Here is a 20912-nt window from a genome sequence, read left to right on the forward strand (position 1 = left end):
ATTAGCCTAGTGAGCCGCGGCGCCGGCTGACATTCTTCTTAAATATTTTTTATTACATTCCTTTTACAAACACCCACAACACCCAGGAGATATGGAAGAGCAGCCTACTAGCTAATCCGAAGTTCACGTCCGCCGTGGCTTTTCGGACTACCCTACCAGCCCTGTGTTCCATCTCCTTCAAGCGCTCCCCTTGCTCCTGCCCGCACCCCAGCAGAACAGACTTCACTGAGCGCTGCCATAGCCCCAGGCGCACCGTCTCTCCAAGGGCACCCTACTGAGGCCACCTCCTCGGCCAGCGCCACCCACCACCATCACCGCTGCACCGCCCGCAGCTGCCCGTGCTGCCCGGAACTCGGGGCCGGGGGAAGGACGCCCCGTGCACTGCGCCGTCCTGCAGGTCGGCGCTGCAGCCGCAGCTCACGGGCAGTCTATCCTCACCGCCTAGCATTCCCAGCGCACAGTGGGCGCTCAGCAACACGGCTCGCCAGGGGACAGCGGGAGAGCCATCGGGATGACCGTTTGACAGAAAGCCGGGAACCGGCGGACACGGTCTCTGAGCGCTGGGCGGCCGGGAAAGCACCTTAGTGCCCACGGTCCGGAGGGGACACGTTCCCCCAGGCGGGACAAGGAGCTCTCCCACGAACCACCTGAGCGCAGGCAGGTCCGAGCCCAGCGGGCCTGAGAGCAAAAGGCCCAGAGAGGGTCATTCCTGTCCCCCACGGGGTCAGAGGCCGGGTTCGGGGCCCCCTCTCCCTCCTGGGGCTGCCTTCAGCCCTTTCCAGTCCGGCTGGGCGACTCCCCAGAGGCAGGAGTAGGAAAGAGGCCGGGGCGAACGTCCGTGCCTGCTCCAACACCGGGAGGCCTGGGCAGACTCGGGAGCCGGGCTGCCCCGCGCGCGCCCACGGGCGTCGGCCATCTTGGTTCCTCTGGGCTTCCGTAGGTCGGAAACGCATCAGCGCCCTAAGGACCCGGGAAGGCCGGCAGTACCCAAAACGTCAAATCACGCGTGGGATACGAGCCTCCCACCCACTAACACCACCCCGCCGCCTCCCACCCGCGACCACCGCTGACCCCGCCCCCGACGCCGGCGCCGGAAGTGCTGTGCGCCGACGTCACTTCCGTCGCGTTTCTGGGCGGCGCCAAGATGGACGCTCCGTGGGCCCGGGAGCAGCTCCGGCGGCGGTACCTGCTGTCGTCGGACTCCGCGGTCCCGCGGGACGGCGAGGGCGACGCCAGGCCGGGTGAGGCGCGCTCCGAGCCGCGCCGAGGTTCCCCCGGAAGCGGCCGGCTCCACGGGCCTCCCGGAGGGGCCGGGTTTCATTTCTCGGCTACAAAGTAGTTTTGCAAGTCGGGTATTCAATGTCACGAACGGGAGGCTCACGCAGCCTTGCACGTCTTAGTCCCGCTTCAGCATTTCTGGGAGCACCTGTGAGGAGATAGCCGTTAAAAGTCTTTTTTTAAGAAAAATTCGGAGTGAAGGTGTCCACCCCAGCATCTCTTAGTAGCAAACGACTGGGGACACCCGATTTGCCGTCGGTGCGAAACTGGTGAAATGAGACCGCCCCTGTCCGTCCGGGGCACGCGGGCAGGCGTCCGTGTGCCGGCTGTGGCCGATTTTCTCAGGGAGATGCAGAGTTGCGTGTGCTGCGTTCACCGGGAGGCCACGGGATGTGCTAGAACGCAGTACAAGTGACAGTGGAGGTTGCCCCGGGCTGGCTGGGGAATTGGGGTGAAGGTCGGGGCATTTCGTTTTAGATCCTTTGGCCCGTACGTTGTGAGCTGGGTCCACGGCAGCTTTGGTTTCTGCATTCTGGGTGTGTCCCCAGGGTCTCTGTTAAGATCAGGTTGCGTTTGCGGGCATCTGATGGGTCTGCTAAAGGCCCAGGCCCTGCGATGGGCACCTGCGGTTCTTCCTTGCAGTGAAGAAGGGCAGCCTGTTAATCGCCATCTGACCCGGCCCAGCCCCCCAGTCTTGCCGAGGAAGTCCCAGGTGGAAGAAGGGACTTGTTGGCACCTGTCTGGACCGCCCTGCGCCGGCCCGAGAGATGTGGCGTGCCTTTCCCATGTTTGAGCTGACTCAAGAGATTACGTGTGTTTAAAAATAATTTAGAGGCCGGCACCGCGGCTCACTAGGCTAATCCTCCGCCTTGCGGCGCCAGCACACCGGGTTCTAGTCCCGGTCGGGGTGCCGGATTCTGTCCCGGTTGCCCCTCTTCCAGGCCAGCTCTCTGCTGTGGCCCGAGAGTGCATTGGAGGATGGCCCAAGTGCTTGGGCCCTGCACCGCATGGGAGACCAGGAGAAGCACCTGGCTCCTGGCTTCGGATCAGCGCGGTGCGCTGGCTGCAGCGCACCGGCTATGGCGGCCACTGGAGGGTGAACCAACGGCAAAGGAATACCTTTCTCTCTGTCTCTCTCACTGTCCACTCTGCCTGTCAAAATAATAATAATAATAATAATAATAATTTAGATACGACAAGTGACAAGTCCATTTTGTGCTCTGATGTTTATCTCTGCTTTTTTTTTTCTTAACAAGACTCGTGACTTCTTAACTTTCACTCAGGTGAAACCTAGTTTGAAGAGCTGTACACTGTGAATAGCATCGTTATTTCCAAAAGACTGACAATGTGGACGTTACCTGCATTGAACATGTTTTATGCAGCCTCCTATTGGTTTGTTCTGCATCTATATTTTTTCTGCATTATGCGTGTGGCATAATGATTTTACAGAGCGATTCGGTGCTGTAAAGGGAGAGACTCTGCTGTTTAGAAAGAGCAGGGAAATTGACTTAAAGGAGGTGTGATCTCCCCGGAAGTTCTGGGAACTTAGTTGGGATTTTATTTGCAGGCGCTTCCACAGCTGCCGAGAAGAAGGAGAAACCTCTCCCGAGACTGAACCTCCATTCCGGGTTCTGGATTTTGGCCTCCATTGCTGTGACCTACTATGTTGATTTCTTTAAAACCCTGAGAGAGAACTTTCACACTAGCAGGTAAGAAAACTTGGACGCCCTCGTCTTACTTCTCGCGTTCCATTTTGTCAGGTGGATTTTTCAGAAATTAAGAAAACACCTCCTGTGTGCCGGGCACCGTGCTGGTGCGGGGGGCAGAGATGAGTGAGCAGTGTTGGTTAAAGGGCACACGTTTTCAGCTGGAAGAGGAAGAACTTATTTAACTGTATTTTTTTAAAGATTTATTTTATTTATTTGAGAGTTACAGAGAGAGGTAGAGACAGAGAGGTCTTCCATCCGCTGGTTCACTCTGCAGATGGCTGCAACAGCCGGAGCTGTGCCAGTCTGAAACCAGGAGCTTCTTCTGGGTCTCCCACACGGGTGCAGGGGCCCCAGGACTGGGGCCATCTTCTTCTGCTGTCCCAGGCCATAGCAGAGAGCGGGATCAGAAGAGGAGCAACCGGGACTAGAACCGGTGCCCGTATAGGATGCTGGCACTTCAGGCCAGGGCTTTAACCCACTGTGCCACAGCGCCGGCCCCTAACTGTATTGTTAACAGTAAGGTACTGTGTACTTGAACTTTGCCAGGAGAGTGTTCTCGTGAGTCCTCCGCCCACACATCCCGTACACAAGCCACAGCGGGAGCTCTGGGAAGTGACGGATGCGTGCGTGCACATATCACATCATCACATCATCCCCTCACATACAGGCAGTGAAACAAGGCTGAGCTGAGGGCGTGTGCCGTGGGCGCGCACAGCAGTGGCGAGAACTGGAAGTTGTGTCAGTGTCTTTTCAGTACAGATGTGTTGTGGGGGGGTGCTGGTGAGTGTAAGGGTGTAACGCACTGGGGGAAATGGCGAGAGAAAGTCTGACGGTCTCTTGACGACCAAGTGCAGGACAGCTGGGAGGAGGGGCCGAGAGCCGGCTGGTGAGGACAGCTCCCAGGGTTTGTTTCGGAGAGCAGGTGAACAGGCAGGGTTCCAGGAGGGTGGGCCTGGTGTTGGTAATCCCTGGTTCATGAGGACCCAGCGCCCTGTAATGTGACCCCAGGAGCTGAGTGGAGGAGAAGGTTGTGAACCATGTGCCGGGCCCCTCGCTGAACCCCGGAGAATGGTGTGGGGGCCCCGAGACAGGGCAGGGCGGGCTTGGGGAGGGCTACTTTGCTGAGGGCCGGGAGTCGTCATCTGGAAGTACCAGGGGCCCTGGAGAGATGCAGACAGACCGGGGGCTTTGGGTCATGGTGGGCACACGCTTGTCCTCCAGGCGACTTCGGGGGTGGGGGGTGGGGGCTGGAGGTGCGGAGGGAGCAAGCAGTCAGGGCTAGGCACCAGCGACCTCTCGGAGCTGTGGCAGGGAGATGGCCTGTTCCTCTTGTGCCGAACTCCGCCCGCATGCCGCCGGCTTCCTGCTCTCCCACCTCTCTCTCCTTCCCTGGGAGGTGGTGGACCTCGCTGGTAGGGTTCGAGGTGAAGAACTCGAGAGCTCAGCACGACCGCCCGTAGGAGGTGCAGATTGCAGCCTGCGTTTCCGTGCAGCCCCGGCAGGAGAGGCCTCTGGGTTTCCCTGTGCCTGGAGCCCAGGGGGTGAGCCTATCTCTCTCTGGGTTTCCCTGTGCCTGGAGCCCAGGGGGTGAGCCTGTCTCTCTCTGGGTTTCCCTGCGCCTGGAGCCCAGGGGGTGAGCTTGTCTCTCTCTGGGTTTCCCTGCGCCTAGAGCCCAGGGGGTGAGCTTGTCTCTCTCTGGGTTCCCCTGCGCCTGGAGCCCAGGGGGTGAGCCTGTCTCTCTCTGGGTTTCCCTGCGCCTGGAGCCCAGGGGGTGAGCCTGTCTCTCTCTGGGTTTCCCTGCGCCTGGAGCCCAGGGGGTGAGCCTGTCTCTCTCTGGGTTTCCCTGCGCCTGGAGCCCAGGGGGTGAGCCTGTCTCTCTCTGGGTTTCCCTGCGCCTGGAGCCCAGGGGGTGAGCCTGTCTCTCTCTGGGTTTCCCTGCGCCTGTAGCCCAGGGGGTGAGCCTGTCTCTCTCTGGGTTTCCCTGTGCCTAGAGCCCAGGGGGTGAGCCTGTCTCTCTCTGGGTTTCCCTGCACCTGGAGCCCAGGGGGTGAGCCTGTCTCTCTCTGGGTTTCCCTATGTCTGGAGCCCAGGGGGTGAGCCTGTCTCTCTCTGGGTTTCCCTATGTCTGGAGCCCAGGGGGTGAGCCTGTCTCTCTCTGGGTTTCCCTGCGCCTGGAGCCCAGGGGGTGAGCCTGTCTCTCTCTGGGTTTCCCTGCGCCTGGAGCCCAGGGGGTGAGCCTGTCTCTCTCTGGGTTTCCCTATGTCTGGAGCCCAGGGGTGAGCCTGTCTCTCTCTGGGTTTCCCTATGTCTGGAGCCCAGGGGGTGAGCCTGTCTCTCTCTGGGTTTCCTTGCGCCTAGAGCCCAGGGGGTGAGCCTGTCTCTCTCTGGGTTTCCCTGCGCCTGGAGCCCAGGGGATGAGCCTGTCTCTCTCTGGGTTTCCCTGCGCCTGGAGCCCAGGGGGTGAGCCTGTCTCTCTCTGGGTTTCCCTGCGCCTGGAGCCCAGGGGGTGAGCTTGTCTCTCTCTGGGTTTCCCTGCGCCTGGAGCCCAGGGGGTGAGCTTGTCTCTCTCTGGGTTTCCCTGCGCCTGGAGCCCAGGGGGTGAGCTTGTCTCTCTCTGGGTTTCCCTGCGCCTGGAGCCCAGGGGGTGAGCTTGTCTCTCTCTGGGTTTCCCTGCGCGTGGAGCCCAGGGGGTGAGCTTGTATCTCTCTGGGTTTCCCTGTGTCTGGAGCCCAGGGGGTGAGCCTGTATCTCTCTGGGTTTCCCTGTGTCTGGAGCCCAGGGGTGAGCCTGTCTCTCTCTGGGTTTCCCTGTGCCTGGAGCCCAGGGGGTGAGCCTGTCTCTCTCTGGGTTTCCCTGCGCCTGGAGCCCAGGGGGTGAGCCTGTCTCTCTCTGGGTTTCCCTGCGCCTGGAGCCCAGGGGGTGAGCCTGTCTCTCTCTGGGTTTCCCTGCGCCTGGAGCCCAGGGGGTGAGCCTGTCTCTCTCTGGGTTTCCCTGCGCCTGGAGCCCAGGGGGTGAGCCTGTCTCTCTCTGGGTTTCCCTGCGCCTGGAGCCCAGGGGGTGAGCCTGTCTCTCTCTGGGTTTCCCTGCGCCTGGAGCCCAGGGGGTGAGCCTGTCTCTCTCTGGGTTTCCCTGCGCCTGGAGCCCAGGGGGTGAGCCTGTCTCTCTCTGGGTTTCCCTGCGCCTGGAGCCCAGGGGGTGAGCCTGTCTCTCTCTGGGTTTCCCTGCGCCTGGAGCCCAGGGGGTGAGCCTGTCTCTCTCTGGGTTTCCCTGCGCCTGGAGCCCAGGGGGTGAGCCTGTCTCTCTCTGGGTTTCCCTGCGCCTGGAGCCCAGGGGGTGAGCCTGTCTCTCTCTGGGTTTCCCTATGTCTGGAGCCCAGGGGGTGAGCCTGTCTCTCTCTGGGTTTCCCTATGTCTGGAGCCCAGGGGGTGAGCCTGTCTCTCTCTGGGTTTCCCTATGTCTGGAGCCCAGGGGGTGAGCCTGTCTCTCTCTGGGTTTCCCTGCGCCTGTAGCCCAGGGGTGAGCTTGTCTCTCTCTGGGTTTCCCTGCGCCTGGAGCCCAGGGGGTGAGCTTGTCTCTCTCTGGGTTTCCCTGCGTCTGGAGCCCAGGGGGTGAGCCTGTATCTCTCTGGGTTTCCCTATGTCTGGAGCCCAGGGGTGAGCCTGTCTCTCTCTGGGTTTCCCTATGTCTGGAGCCCAGGGGGTGAGCCTGTCTCTCTCTGGGTTTCCCTGTGCCTAGAGCCCAGGGGGTGAGCTTGTCTCTCTCTGGGTTTCCCTATGTCTGGAGCCCAGGGGGTGAGCCTGTCTCTCTCTGGGTTTCCCTGCGCCTGGAGCCCAGGGGATGAGCCTGTCTCTCTCTGGGTTTCCCTGCGCCTGGAGCCCAGGGGGTGAGCTTGTCTCTCTCTGGGTTTCCCTGTGTCTGGAGCCCAGGGGGTGAGCCTGTATCTCTCTGGGTTTCCCTATGTCTGGAGCCCAGGGGTGAGCCTGTCTCTCTCTGGGTTTCCCTATGTCTGGAGCCCAGGGGGTGAGCCTGTCTCTCTCTGGGTTTCCCTGCGCCTAGAGCCCAGGGGGTGAGCCTGTCTCTCTCTGGGTTTCCCTATGTCTGGAGCCCAGGGGGTGAGCCTGTCTCTCTCTGGGTTTCCCTGCGCCTGGAGCCCAGGGGGTGAGCCTGTCTCTCTCTGGGTTTCCCTATGTCTGGAGCCCAGGGGGTGAGCCTGTCTCTCTCTGGGTTTCCCTGCGCCTGGAGCCCAGGGGGTGAGCCTGTCTCTCTCTGGGTTTCCCTGCGCCTGGAGCCTAGGGGGTGAGCTTGTCTCTCTCTGGGTTTCCCTGCGCCTGGAGCCCAGGGGGTGAGCTTGTCTCTCTCTGGGTTTCCCTGCGCCTGGAGCCCAGGGGGTGAGCTTGTCTCTCTCTGGGTTTCCCTGCGCCTGGAGCCCAGGGGGTGAGCCTGTCTCTCTCTGGGTTTCCCTGCGCCTGTAGCCCAGGGGTGAGCTTGTCTCTCTCTGGGTTTCCCTGCGCCTGGAGCCCAGGGGGTGAGCTTGTCTCTCTCTGGGTTTCCCTGTGTCTGGAGCCCAGGGGGTGAGCCTGTATCTCTCTGGGTTTCCCTATGTCTGGAGCCCAGGGGTGAGCCTGTCTCTCTCTGGGTTTCCCTATGTCTGGAGCCCAGGGGGTGAGCCTGTCTCTCTCTGGGTTTCCCTGTGCCTAGAGCCCAGGGGGTGAGCCTGTCTCTCTCTGGGTTTCCCTATGTCTGGAGCCCAGGGGGTGAGCCTGTCTCTCTCTGGGTTTCCCTGCGCCTGGAGCCCAGGGGGTGAGCTTGTCTCTCTCTGGGTTTCCCTATGTCTGGAGCCCAGGGGGTGAGCCTGTCTCTCTCTGGGTTTCCCTGCGCCTGGAGCCCAGGGGATGAGCCTGTCTCTCTCTGGGTTTCCCTGCGCCTGGAGCCCAGGGGGTGAGCTTGTCTCTCTCTGGGTTTCCCTGTGTCTGGAGCCCAGGGGGTGAGCCTGTATCTCTCTGGGTTTCCCTATGTCTGGAGCCCAGGGGTGAGCCTGTCTCTCTCTGGGTTTCCCTATGTCTGGAGCCCAGGGGGTGAGCCTGTCTCTCTCTGGGTTTCCCTGCGCCTGGAGCCCAGGGGGTGAGCCTGTCTCTCTCTGGGTTTCCCTATGTCTGGAGCCCAGGGGGTGAGCCTGTCTCTCTCTGGGTTTCCCTGCGCCTGGAGCCCAGGGGGTGAGCCTGTCTCTCTCTGGGTTTCCCTGCGCCTGGAGCCCAGGGGGTGAGCCTGTCTCTCTCTGGGTTTCCCTATGTCTGGAGCCCAGGGGTGAGCCTGTCTCTCTCTGGGTTTCCCTGCGCCTAGAGCCCAGGGGATGAGCCTGTCTCTCTCTGGGTTTCCCTGCGCCTGGAGCCCAGGGGGTGAGCCTGTCTCTCTCTGGGTTTCCCTGCGCCTGGAGCCCAGGGGGTGAGCTTGTCTCTCTCTGGGTTTCCCTGCGTCTGGAGCCCAGGGGGTGAGCCTGTATCTCTCTGGGTTTCCCTGTGTCTGGAGCCCAGGGGTGAGCCTGTCTCTCTCTGGGTTTCCCTGTGCCTGGAGCCCAGGGGGTGAGCCTGTCTCTCTCTGGGTTTCCCTGCGCCTGGAGCCCAGGGGGTGAGCCTGTCTCTCTCTGGGTTTCCCTGCGCCTGGAGCCCAGGGGGTGAGCCTGTCTCTCTCTGGGTTTCCCTGCGCCTGGAGCCCAGGGGGTGAGCCTGTCTCTCTCTGGGTTTCCCTGCGCCTGGAGCCCAGGGGGTGAGCCTGTCTCTCTCTGGGTTTCCCTGCGCCTGGAGCCCAGGGGGTGAGCCTGTCTCTCTCTGGGTTTCCCTGCGCCTGGAGCCCAGGGGGTGAGCCTGTCTCTCTCTGGGTTTCCCTGCGCCTGGAGCCCAGGGGGTGAGCCTGTCTCTCTCTGGGTTTCCCTGCGCCTGGAGCCCAGGGGGTGAGCCTGTCTCTCTCTGGGTTTCCCTGCGCCTGGAGCCCAGGGGGTGAGCCTGTCTCTCTCTGGGTTTCCCTGCGCCTGGAGCCCAGGGGGTGAGCCTGTCTCTCTCTGGGTTTCCCTGCGCCTGGAGCCCAGGGGGTGAGCCTGTCTCTCTCTGGGTTTCCCTGCGCCTGGAGCCCAGGGGGTGAGCCTGTCTCTCTCTGGGTTTCCCTGCGCCTGGAGCCCAGGGGTGAGCCTGTCTCTCTCTGGGTTTCCCTATGTCTGGAGCCCAGGGGGTGAGCCTGTCTCTCTCTGGGTTTCCCTGCGCCTGGAGCCCAGGGGGTGAGCCTGTCTCTCTCTGGGTTTCCCTGCGCCTGGAGCCCAGGGGGTGAGCCTGTCTCTCTCTGGGTTTCCCTGCGTCTGGAGCCCAGGGGGTGAGCCTGTCTCTCTCTGGGTTTCCCTGCGCCTGGAGCCCAGGGGGTGAGCCTGTCTCTCTCTGGGTTTCCCTGCGCCTGGAGCCCAGGGGTGAGCTTGTCTCTCTCTGGGTTTCCCTATGTCTGGAGCCCAGGGGTGAGCCTGTCTCTCTCTGGGTTTCCCTATGTCTGGAGCCCAGGGGGTGAGCCTGTCTCTCTCTGGGTTTCCCTGCGCCTGGAGCCCAGGGGGTGAGCCTGTCTCTCTCTGGGTTTCCCTATGTCTGGAGCCCAGGGGGTGAGCCTGTCTCTCTCTGGGTTTCCCTGCGCCTGGAGCCCAGGGGGTGAGCTTGTCTCTCTCTGGGTTTCCCTATGTCTGGAGCCCAGGGGGTGAGCCTGTCTCTCTCTGGGTTTCCCTGCGCCTGGAGCCCAGGGGGTGAGCCTGTCTCTCTCTGGGTTTCTCTATGTCTGGAGCCCAGGGGGTGAGCCTGTCTCTCTCTGGGTTTCCCTGCGCCTGGAGCCCAGGGGGTGAGCCTGTCTCTCTCTGGGTTTCCCTATGTCTGGAGCCCAGGGGTGAGCCTGTCTCTCTCTGGGTTTCCCTGCGCCTAGAGCCCAGGGGATGAGCCTGTCTCTCTCTGGGTTTCCCTGCGCCTGGAGCCCAGGGGGTGAGCCTGTCTCTCTCTGGGTTTCCCTGCGCCTGGAGCCCAGGGGTGAACCTGTGTCTCTCTGGGTTTCGGTATCAGGAGGCCTCCGTCTCTCTCCCCAGTAATGTCTTCCCACAGCTCCAGCAGTGGTACGGGCCTTAGAGCGTCGTCAGCCCGATTCCTCCATCTCTCTCGGCTTAGAACTCGGGCTGGGAAACAGGGAGTGGGCACTCTAACCACCGCTGGCCGCAGCTGCCCCTTCATTCACCAGATGGTCACGTGAGCCCGAGACTGCGTGGCTGTGGATCCAGGGATGAATGAGCCCTCTGCTGGCTTGTCCTGGCCTGCAGCAGACAAGCTAAGAGGCCTCGTGCTGCAGGCCGCGGAAGCTTAGCGCTGCCTTGCCAGGTTTTGTCCGGGCAGGTTTAAGAACGCCCTGTTGAGAATGCGCACTTGAGTGGAAGAGGGTCTCTCAGGACCCTCCAGGAGAATGGAGATACTTGTCTGTAGGTGAGCTCGGTGGAGTCATGACCACTGCCGCTGAGGGTCCGCTGGGCTGGTAGGCACCTCGCGGGACTCTCAGAGCGGCTCTGAGAGTTAAGTATGGTCAGTATCTCTGGGCACGTCGGCTTAGGTGATCTGTGCAGTCTAGAGCGGGTCGGGGCTGAGCCTAGATTTCAGGGCTGGGCCCCCGCCCAGTGCTGCAGACGCCTCTGGGATTCTCGTCCCCAGCCCCGCTTCGCCACAGGAGCCCGTGCTGGAATCTCGGACTCTGCTGTTGCCGGAATCCCGCTCAGGGCCGCGTAACAGCTGCCACGCCAGCGGTCCTCTCTCTCCCACAGGATCGCCATAGAGAAGCAAAGCATGATGGGGGTACTGGGTTGTGTCGGGAGGGACTTTATTCCCCAGTCTGCCTCTTCCATGACTAGCTGGGGCTGGAATTAGGGGCTGTCAGAGTTGCCTCACACACTGAGATAGGTTTTAGGTGGAATTGGAAGGGAGTGTAAAGACATTGTCCGCCAGGAGAGGCTAAGAAACATCTTGCAAATGGGAGGTTTTCCTCTGGAGTTCTGAGAGGATTTGAGTGAACGTCTTCCCGTTGGTCTGCAGTGCTCCAAGGAGCTCTGCCTCACGAGGAGTTGGCGGGACCTGCACTGAAAACTTCAGAACAGCCAGAGAGCTGCTGTCTCGTCTGTTTTCAGACCAGGGCGTCGGTGTCCCCAGGGTTCCTGCTCGATGTTGGTTTGCACGCAGTACAGCGCTCTTAATCCTGTCGTGCGTCTGGTCGTGTCTCAGCCCCGTGTCCCTCCCACTGAGGCCGTGAAAGCCAAGGTTGAGTAACCGAGTCCCTCTGCAGCCTTCTGCAGTTGCTGTTCTAGAAGGAGAGTGCTAGGCTGTCATGAAATGTGTGAGATGTCTGCCGATTGGCTAAGTGCTGTCAAGGCTTCATGGGCTGTTTCTGCGTCCACAGTTGGTTCCTGTCTGGCAGTGCCTTGTTGCTCGTCAGTCTGTCGATTGCACTGTACTGCATCGTCTATCTGGAGTGGTATCGTGGGATTGAGGAGTATGACGTCAGATACCCGGCCCTGATCCCCATCACGACCGCTGCCTTCATCGCGGCAGGAATATGGTGAGTTAATTGAAGGAGGAAATTACGTACCTGGTGTAAAAGGCAGAAGAATTAGAGGGTGTAACAGAACGGTGGTCTCCAGTCATTCCTGTTCTTCCCAGCGTCTCTTCCTCTGCGTATGTACCAAGTCACTGAAATGCTACGTGTGGGTAACGTCCCACACGTAGTCTGCATCTTGATGGTTAAATCTGTTTCGTTGTTATGCACAATACAACACAGAAAAGCAGATGAAACTGAGACGTACACGGAAATGAATGGTCACCAAACACACACTGGTGTAAACCACACCACGTGGAGAGAGCCGAGCCAGCACCCAGCGTCGCCCGCTGTCCGCCCAGTCAGTGCAGCCCATCCTGCCCCGTAGCCCTGCCCTGAGCTTTGTGGTCGGCACTGTCTTTTGCATCCCTTAGATACCTTATTTTTGTTTAGTCTTCTGTTTGAGCTGTGTAGAGATGGATTCTTTTTTTTTTTTTTAAATGAAGATTTAATTTATTTATTTATTTTGAAAATCAGAGTTAGAATCTTCCACCCACTGATTCACTCCCCAGATGGCTGCCACAGCTGGAAGGAAGCCAGGCTGAAGCCAGGAGCCAAGAGTTTCATCTGGGCCTCCCACATGGGTGCCAGGGTCCAGACACTTGGGCCACCTTCCACTGCCTTTTTTTTTTTTTTTTTTTTTTTTTTTGACAGGCAGAGTGGACAGTGAGAGAGAGAGAGACAGAGAGAAAGGTCTTCCTTTACTGTTGGTTCACCCACAGTGGCCACTGTGGCTGGCACACTGCACTGATCCGATGGCAGGAGCCAGGTGCTTTTCCTGGTCTCCCATGTGGGTGCAGGGCCCAAGGAGTTGGGCCATCCTCCACTGCACTCCCGGGCCACAGCAGAGAGCTGGACTGGAAGAGGAGCAACTGGGACAGAATCCGGCGCCCTGACTGGGACTAGAGCCTGGGGTGCCGGTGCTGTAGGCAGAGGGTTAGCCTTCCACTGCTTTTCCCAGGATGTTAGCAGGGAGCTGGATCGGAAGTGGAGCAGTGGGGACACAAGCCGGCACCCTTATGGGATGCTGGCATTTTAGGCGATGGCTTTACCCGCTGCACCACCACACCAGCCCCTTCCTTGAGGTGGATTTGTGCGTGCTGTCTTGTCTGGGGTTTGGCTGCTCGTGCGCAGCATTAGGTACAAACCCGTCCACAGCGCCGCACCTGGCGTGGCTGGTGTTTGTCGCTGCTCAGCAGTCCGTGTGACTGAGCCCCAGTTTGTTTGTTTTGTTGATGCCATTTGGTGGTTCTCCAGTTTGAAGTCGGGAAAGACACGACTCAGGACTCCATGGGCACGTTTCCTTGTTTCGTGCTGCACGTGGCACACAGCTCTGCGGGCGGGTCTAAGTGTGTAGCCCTGTCGGAGAGGAGGTGCCTGGGCACGGACGTGCATGCCTCCAGCTGCGGTGAGTCGCACCCTGCGTTTTCCAGAGGGGTGATACTTTTCTTTTCTTCCTTGTCAGTGGACCCACATGGTGTGGAATTCTTCCATAATACTCCATGTGGGGGCTTCTCATTTTTTGAACAGTTTTCACTTTGGTGACAGGAATACTGTTCTTTCTTAATGAAAAAAAACTACTAGCAGCTTATGAGTTACTACTTTTTGATTATTTTTAACTCTAAAGTTTTATTTATTTTCATTTTATTTGGAAGGCAGGGAGACATGCCTGCAACAGCCAGGGCTCGGCCAGGTGAAGCCAGGGGCCTGAACTCCATCCAGGGAGCCTCCCAGGGTGTGCCTTAGCAGAAAGGAGGAGCTGGGACCTGAACCAGGCGCAGTGGCCCAAGTGGTGGCTTGACCACTCTGCCAAATACCCCTTCGTTCTGTTTTTTTTTTTTTTTTTCCCTTTTCTTAATATTTATTGATTTGAAAGAGTTATAGAGGGAGAGACAGAGAGATCTTGTATCCACTGGTTCATTCCCAAAGTGGCCGCAACAGCCAGGACAGAGCCAGGCCAAAGCCAGGAGCCAGGAGCTTCTTCCAGGTGTCCCCCGTGGGTGTCAGAACCCCAACCCCTGGGCCATCTTCTGCTGCTTTTTCCCAGGCCATTAGCAGGGAGATGGGTTAGAAGTGGAGCAGCCAGGACATGAACCGCTGCCCATATGGGATGTTGACATTACAGGTGGCAGCTTTACCTGCTACCCCACAGCGCCAGCCCCTCATTCTGGTTTTAGGAGAGAAGTTTTGTCTTTATTTCCATGGTGATTTGATAGTGTGTGAGGTTGTAAAAGCACACCATACTCATTTTAGCTTATGTTCCATTGCAATCGCTGATTTAAGGGACTGAAGCCTGTTCTGTTAAGCCGTGCTGACTCCCATTGACCCCAGTTCCAAGCACTTTGTAAGACACTTGTTTTTGTTTACTTCAAAGGCAGAGACACAGGTAGAGGGATCTTCACCCCCTGGTTCACCCCCCAGATGCCTGCCACAGCCAGGGTTGGACCAGGCCAGTCAGGCAGGAAACTGAATCCAAGTCTGGTGTGAGTGACAGGGACCCAAGTACTCGAGCCTTCCTCTGCTGCCTCCTCGGATGCACGTCGGTGGGAAGCTGGGCTGTGGAGCAGAGCCAGACTCAAGCTAGGGCACCGTCGGGTAGACTGGAAGTTCCAGCGTTGGCTGATCACGTATTTGAGAAATAAGATACATGGGAAGCTACTGGCTGGACAGACTTTCCCAAATTAAGTTCTTTAAGTCTGATTCTAGAACAAAATAGATTGTGTGTGTTATAGTTAGCAATAACAACTATTTAATTTTTTTTGTTGTTCTTTTCAGCTTCAACATTGCTTTATGGCACGTGTGGTCATTTTTAACGCCACTGTTGTTATTTACGCAATTTATGGGAGTTATAATGTTGATCTCCCTCCTTGGATGATTTCTGGAGGTAAGATAGCTGGAGTGCTATTTCTGAATATGAACTCACTTTGAAAATGTCTTTTGTGGCCATTCCCGCTGGACACAGCAGCTCCTGGCCAGCGAGTTACTCCCAGTCATTACACAGGCAGCTCCTGGCCGGCTGCGAGTTACTCCCAGTCATTACACAGGCAGCAAGCGGCCGGCTGCGAGTTACTCCCAGTCATTACACAGGCAGCGACCGACCGGCTGCGAGTTACTCCCAGTCATTACACAGGCAGCGAGCGGCCGGCTGTGAGTTACTCCCAGTCATTACACAGGCAGCGAGCGGCCGGCTGTGAGTTACTCCCAGTCATTACACAGGCAGCGAGCGGCCGGCTGTGAGTTACTCCCAGTCATTACACAGGCAGCGAGCGGCCGGCTGCGAGTTACTCCCAGTCATTACACAGGCAGCTCCTGACCGGCTGTGAGTTACTCCCAGTCATTACACAGGCAGCAAGCGGCTGGCTGTGAGTTACTCCCAGTCATTACACAGGCAGCTCCTGGCCGGCTGTGAGTTACTCCCAGTCATTACACAGGCAGCAAGCGGCCGGCTGCGAGTTGCTCCCAGTCATTACACAGGCAGCAAGCGGCCGGCTGTGAGTTACTCCCAGTCATTACACAGGCAGCAACCGGCCGGCTGTGAGTTACTCCCAGTCATTACACAGGCAGCGAGCGGCCGGCTGTGAGTTACTCCCAGTCATTACACAGGCAGCAAGCGGCCGGCTGCGAGTTGCTCCCAGTCATTACACAGGCAGCAAGCGGCTGGCTGTGAGTTACTCCCAGTCATTACACAGGCAGCAAGTGGCCGGCTGTGAGTTACTGCCAGTCATTACACAGGCAGCGACCGGCCGGCTGCGAGTTACTCCCAGTCATTACACAGGCAGCGACCAGCCGGCTGTGAGTTACTCCCAGTCATTACACAGGCAGCTCCTGGCCGGCTGTGAGTTACTCCCAGTCATTACACAGGCAGCTCCTGGCCGGCTGTGAGTTACTCCCAGTCATTACACAGGCAGCAAGTGGCCGGCTGTGAGTTACTCCCAGTCATTACACAGGCAGCAAGCGGCCGGCTGCGAGTTACTCCCAGTCATTACACAGGCAGCGAGCGGCCGGCTGTGAGTTACTCCCAGTCGTGGTTGCACCAGCGCTGCTCGTCCGTGGACTCAGAAGGCACCGAGCATCTTCCCTGTGGTACAGTTCGGTTCTGAGTGGCACTTGTTATAGAAGGCACCTGCCTCTCCAAGACCGCGTGCATATGCACTGGACCATTTGGGAGGGAAGTCAGCTTCCCTCAGCGCACACACTGCGACGCTGGCTAGATTTTCCTTAAGGCCGTGAGCACGGGGAAAGGGCAGTTTTACCTAACTAGGAAAATGCATTCTTCCCTTTTCTCTGCCCTGGCTGCCTCATCAAAGCCTGCTAGTTGCCCTGTCGGCCTTTGTCTTCCTTGTTGTTTGTAAAATTCCTGCCTCCCCAGGGACTCCCCTGCCCCATCCCCGGCCTGCTGCCTTGCACGGGAGGGTCTGTTTCTGAGTACGTGAGTGAGGGTGCTGGTTACTCTGTATGCAGGGGACGAAGTCATCCCTCCCCTCAAGTCCCGTACACGAGGCCCTGGAGGAAGGCGACTCCCGACACAGTGTACAGGACGGAGACCGAGACCCGAGCAGTAGGGGCTCACAGACTCTGTTCTCAGGGTGTTTGGGCAGGCAGATTGCCGCCAGCAAACAGCGTGTTCTCCCTGTGGGGTCCTCCCGGAATGTCTCCATCACCACACAGAGTGTGTGGACGCAATCTTGTGGCCAGTCTCCAGGTGGCTGCTGGGACACGTCCCTCGTGTGGCCCTGGCCCCCCCTCCCCTTCTCGTTAGCTCCTCTGCGGCCTCTCAGTTGTGAGCTTTGACTGACCCGCCGACTCCTGCTGACCTGGGCTCATTGTAACCCAGAGGCAGGTGGTGCTGTGGCCGTGGACTGCACTGCGCTTTGTAACGCTAAACTCAGAACTACAGAGGGGGTGTTCTTCTCGCACGTAAATGCTGGTTTTCTTTCAGCTGTCGGGCCGCCCACAGAAGGCGTTACAGACGGAGAGAGGGAAAGCCACAGTGTTTTTGCACCCACGGAGAGCTTTTCTTGGAAGAATTGGGACTTTGCAAATGTGTTGTTGGAATCAGAATAAATTATATTTCATTTGGATATTCTCAAACTCAAGTGATTGAGTTTCTCAGAAGTCAGTGTTACGTGGAGGTCACTGTTGGACAGCGTTAATCTGTTAGTATTCAGAGGAGAGAGTAGTTTCACCCCAGGTTCTTAGTGCATCCTAATACCCAAGTAAGTGGTTCCGTCTCCCACTTCCGGATGGGAGGTCATTGTATGAAGGAGTAGACGTGTGTGGAATGGGTTGCGTTGTCATGTGCCTTTAACCCCCCTTCCGTAATACTGTATATCTTACTTCTATAATGGTTTCTAGAGGTGAGGGGAGCAACTGAAAGTATGAGGGGTCTTCAAAAAGCTAGTGGAAATATGTTAGAAAAAACTATGCATGATTCCGAATGTTTCTGCACCCAAATAAGTTTATCTTTGAATTCAGTTTTTCCAAACTTTTTGAAGTGCCCTTGTATTTTGTTTTCCTATCATTTATCAGATTTTATCTTTGTGTAAATCACAGGATTTTTTAACATTTTTTAAAATATGAACTGTTGATCATTTCTCAGTGTATAATTTTTTCTGCAGCATTTAAATAAAAGTATTTTTATAACTTTCTTGTGTGTTTTGTTTATCTACACTTTGGAATAGCTTCCATTTGAAGCTCTGAGCACTTGGATTAGCTGTGAAATAATAGAGGCTGAGATCCGGCTCTCTGCTGATGTGCATGGGAAAGCAGCAGCAGATGGCCCAAGTGCTGGGGGTCCCGCCACCCACGTGGAGACCCGGGTGATGTTCCAGGCTTCCGGCTTCCGTGTATCGCAGCCCTGGTTCTTGTGGCCATTTGTGAGATAGCAGATGTAAGCTCTCTCTCTCTCTCTCTGATGCCTGCCTTGCAAAAAGTAAGTAAAATAAATAAGAAATAGCAGAGACTTTTCTTCAGAGAAGGGCCGCCTGCTCATAAGAGGCAGTTTGCACGTTGAGATCAAGAACGTTCTCATGAAACCCAGGCACTGCGCGCACGGTGACACAGCACAGCGGATGCTGACGGCTTTCCCGGCAAAGGGACTTAGTCACCTCTCGCACCTGGCTTAGCCACACTCTGCCGTGCACTGGCGGCTAAGTAGTCCTTCTCAGCTGTGAAAGGAGAATGATCTCTTAGAGCTGGTAGACAGTAGTAATATGTGCAGGGCACCACTATGTGCCAGCACATAGTAGGTACTCAAATATAGTGCAGAGGGACAGATAGCAGAATCTAGGATCACGAATACCACATCAGGTCCCCCGCCTACACATCCATCTATCCATTCATTAGTGTCTGTTTCTTTTATTTATTTGAAAGAGGGAGAGAGACACAGAGTTCTTCCCTCTGTGGGTTCACAAATGGCCGCCAACAGCTGGGGCTGGGCCAAGCTGAAGCCAGGAGGCTGGAACTCCATCTGGGTCTCCCAGGTGAGTACGGGGACGCAGGTACCTGGGCCGCCCTCCTCTGCTTTGCCAGGCGGGTTCTGAGTGGGGTTCAGAGTGAGAGGAGACACTGACAGGCTGTGGCACCAGCTGCTCGACTGCTCAGTCTCATAACCCAGCAGAGCCAAGGGCATTCGACGTTTCTGTGCAAACAGTGTGCCGTGTGGAGACCGGCGGGCCGATGGGAGCAGCACAGAGAGGCGCCCCGGGACCTGAGGGCAGATCCATACTCTTCTGCAGAATTATTTCCTTTTTGAGAAGCAATTGCTTACTGCCAGCAGCCCTTGGTAGGGACGACACACTTCATTATAACGCAGGATCGGAGCGCCTCAGGAACTGGGTGTTATCCGCTGAGCCACAGGGTTGGGCCTGCACAGCTGTAACATGTTGTCCTGTATAGGACATTGAACTTGAGCAGGTTTGGAAGCCAGAGTTCAGGAGTTGCACAACATGCAGGCATATTCCATATTCCTTTGAGACCAGCTCCTGATGACTTATCTCTGTGGTCTCATGGGCAGGTTTTATTTATTTATTTATTTATTTGAGAGGCAGAGAGAGAGAAGTCTTCCATCCATTCGTTCACTCCCCAAATGGCCGCAACAGCTGGAGCTGGGCTGATCTGAAGCCAGGAGCCAGGAGCTGCTTCTGGTTCTCCCAAGGACTTGGGCCATCTTCTGCCTTCCCAGGCCATAGCAGCTGGGCCGGAAGTAGAGCAGCCAAGACTTGAACTTGGGCCCATATGGGTAACTTCTTATGGCTGAGAAGAAGCTCGGGCTGATGTTAAAGGTGCTTCTGCACCTTGGGTGGCACCAGCCCAAGATGGGGAGCTCCAGTGTGCGGCGTCACCCGGCGGTGGCCCTCAGGGACCGTGGTGGAGCAGAGTCCACCCAGAGGAGTGTTGAGTGGTGCAGTCGGTTGTCCGCTTTAGGTGAAGAGATGTCTGGAATACCAGTCTGCATGCTCAAAGGCCACCAGTTTGGGCGCACTGTCAGTGACTTGCTAGGAACCAAGAGAAGTAGGAAAGAGGACAGGGATGGGGGCTGTGAGTCTGAAGTCTCCCACCAAGGCGGAGCTTGCTGAACCTGAGCCAGGAGTGCAGGATCTGCTGTGCTCATACGGATTTATTTGTGAAGATAAAGAGAGGGAGAGACAGAGATATTCCATCCATCGTTTCACTCCCCAAGTGGCCACAATGGCCAGGGCTGGGCCAGGCCAAAGCCAGGAGCCAGGAGCTTCATCCAGGTCTCCCACGTGGGTGCAGGGGCCCAAGTGCTTCTTGGGCCATTTCCGCTGCTTTCCCAGGCATGTTAGCAGGGAGCTGGATTGGAAGTGGAGCAGCCAGGACATGAACCAGTGCCCAAATGGGATGTCGGCATCGCAGGTGGTAGCCTTTTTTTTTTTTTTTTTTTTTTTTGGTAAGGTCTATTTATTAAAAAGGAAGGAAAGAGACAAGTGATCTCCCATCCGCTGGTTCACTCCCCAGATGGCTGCCATCGCTGGAGCTGGCCCAGGAGCCAGAAGCTTCTTCAGCTGGGTCTTCTACATGGGTGCAGGGGCCCAAGTCCTTGGGCCATCTTCCGCGGAAGTGGAGCAGCTGGGACTTGAACCCATATGGGATGCCGACCTGCTGCTTTACAACACCTGCTCCCTGTGTTTTAAAGAAAAGGTCCTGATGTTCTCGACCCTGTTCCCGCTTAGGAGCTCTGTAGTCCCTGCTCTTGACATGGAGTGGGCTAGGACTGCCTTCCTGATAGAATATGCTGGAAGTGGCGTCTAAGCCAGGTCACAAAGGCCATGCGGCCTCTGCCGGGTTCTCCGGAATGCTTGCTCCCCACAGATTCCCTCCTGGAATTCTCCCTCTCAAAGAGGATGGAAGTTCTCAAAGCCCAGGGGCCTGGCTGCCCTGTGTCCACACTCTGCTTGACCGTCCCAGCTGGGCCCAGCTTTTGGCTTATCTTCTCCCAGGCCCCAGACTGTGAGAGAAGAAGCGTGGCTTTGAGAAACTCCCCCGTCCCAGCCCCCTCGGGCTGCTAAGCACAGTACCATGGATTGGGTGGGACGGAAACCACAGAAACGCCCTCTTCACGGTTCTGGAGGTGGGCGCTCCGAGGAGAGGGTGCCGAGAGGGTGCCGGCGCTCAGCGGATGGCGAGGCCTGATCTTCATGGGTCGTGCCTCCTGTGTCCCCGCATGGTGGAAGCGCTGTGTGAGCTCTGGGGTCTTAGAAGGACACTAATCCCCTCGTGACTGGATAGGGGCCTCCCCAGAGCTCCCATCTCCCTAATACTGGCACCTCTGTAATCATGACTCAACATATGCATTCAACATGTGGGAGTGGTGGCGGGGGTGGCGTCACCAACGTTCAGACCAAAGCACCAAGTCTTCGCTAAGGCCTAGGCATTGTAAATTAGAGAAAAAGCAGTCTTCAAATCCTGACCCACAGGGCCCAGGAGCCCGATAAAATGGGTACTGCTACATACTGCTAAGCGGGGTAGGTTTGTTTCTTTGTTTTTGTTGCAATAAAACTTTTCCAAAAGGCCTACATAGAAAAAAAAAAATGGAAAAAGTAACCTCATGTGGATAAAGTCTCTGAAGTATTCTATCCATGTTAATTTCCTGGTTTTGAGAAATGCACGTGGCAGAAGATAAAGAGGGCGCTCTATGCTATCTTCATGAGATGTGTGTAAATCTAACATTTCAACCCAAGAAAAAAGACCTTGCAGCGACCCTTGCCGAGTGAAAGATCACCATGATGTGGTGCTGAAGACCCTGGGGGAGGCTTA

General features: G+C 57.3%; 1 protein-coding gene across 1 annotated transcript; it reads left to right on the forward strand.

Annotated features, from left to right (window-relative positions):
• The first annotated feature begins 1120 nt into the window (after positions 1-1120).
• TMEM128 (transmembrane protein 128) lies at positions 1121-17279 on the forward strand. The gene is made up of 5 exons (XM_002709352.6): positions 1121-1241; positions 2846-2987; positions 11439-11597; positions 14409-14517; positions 16573-17279. The coding sequence occupies exons 1-4, from the start codon at positions 1145-1147 to the stop codon at positions 14506-14508; spliced, it is 498 nt and encodes a 165-aa protein (XP_002709398.2). The 5' UTR covers positions 1121-1144; the 3' UTR covers positions 14509-14517; positions 16573-17279.
• The last annotated feature ends 3633 nt before the right edge of the window (positions 17280-20912 follow it).

This window comes from Oryctolagus cuniculus, chromosome 2, assembly GCF_051225735.1.
Source record: "Oryctolagus cuniculus isolate XC-2025 breed Fujian yellow rabbit chromosome 2, ASM5122573v1, whole genome shotgun sequence".
Lineage (NCBI taxonomy): Eukaryota > Metazoa > Chordata > Mammalia > Lagomorpha > Leporidae > Oryctolagus > Oryctolagus cuniculus.

What these genes read in the sequence shown, in the direction of transcription:
- TMEM128 (XM_002709352.6), top strand. Translation starts at nt 1,145, where the DNA reads ATGGACGCTCCGTGGGCCCGGGAGCAGCTCCGGCGGCGGTACCTGCTG. An exon ending in CGAGGGCGACGCCAGGCCGG is followed by an intron (nt 1,242 to 2,845) that starts GTGAGGCGCGCT and finishes TTTTATTTGCAG; the next exon opens with GCGCTTCCACAGCTGCCGAG. An exon ending in GAGAACTTTCACACTAGCAG is followed by an intron (nt 2,988 to 11,438) that starts GTAAGAAAACTT and finishes CTGCGTCCACAG; the next exon opens with TTGGTTCCTGTCTGGCAGTG.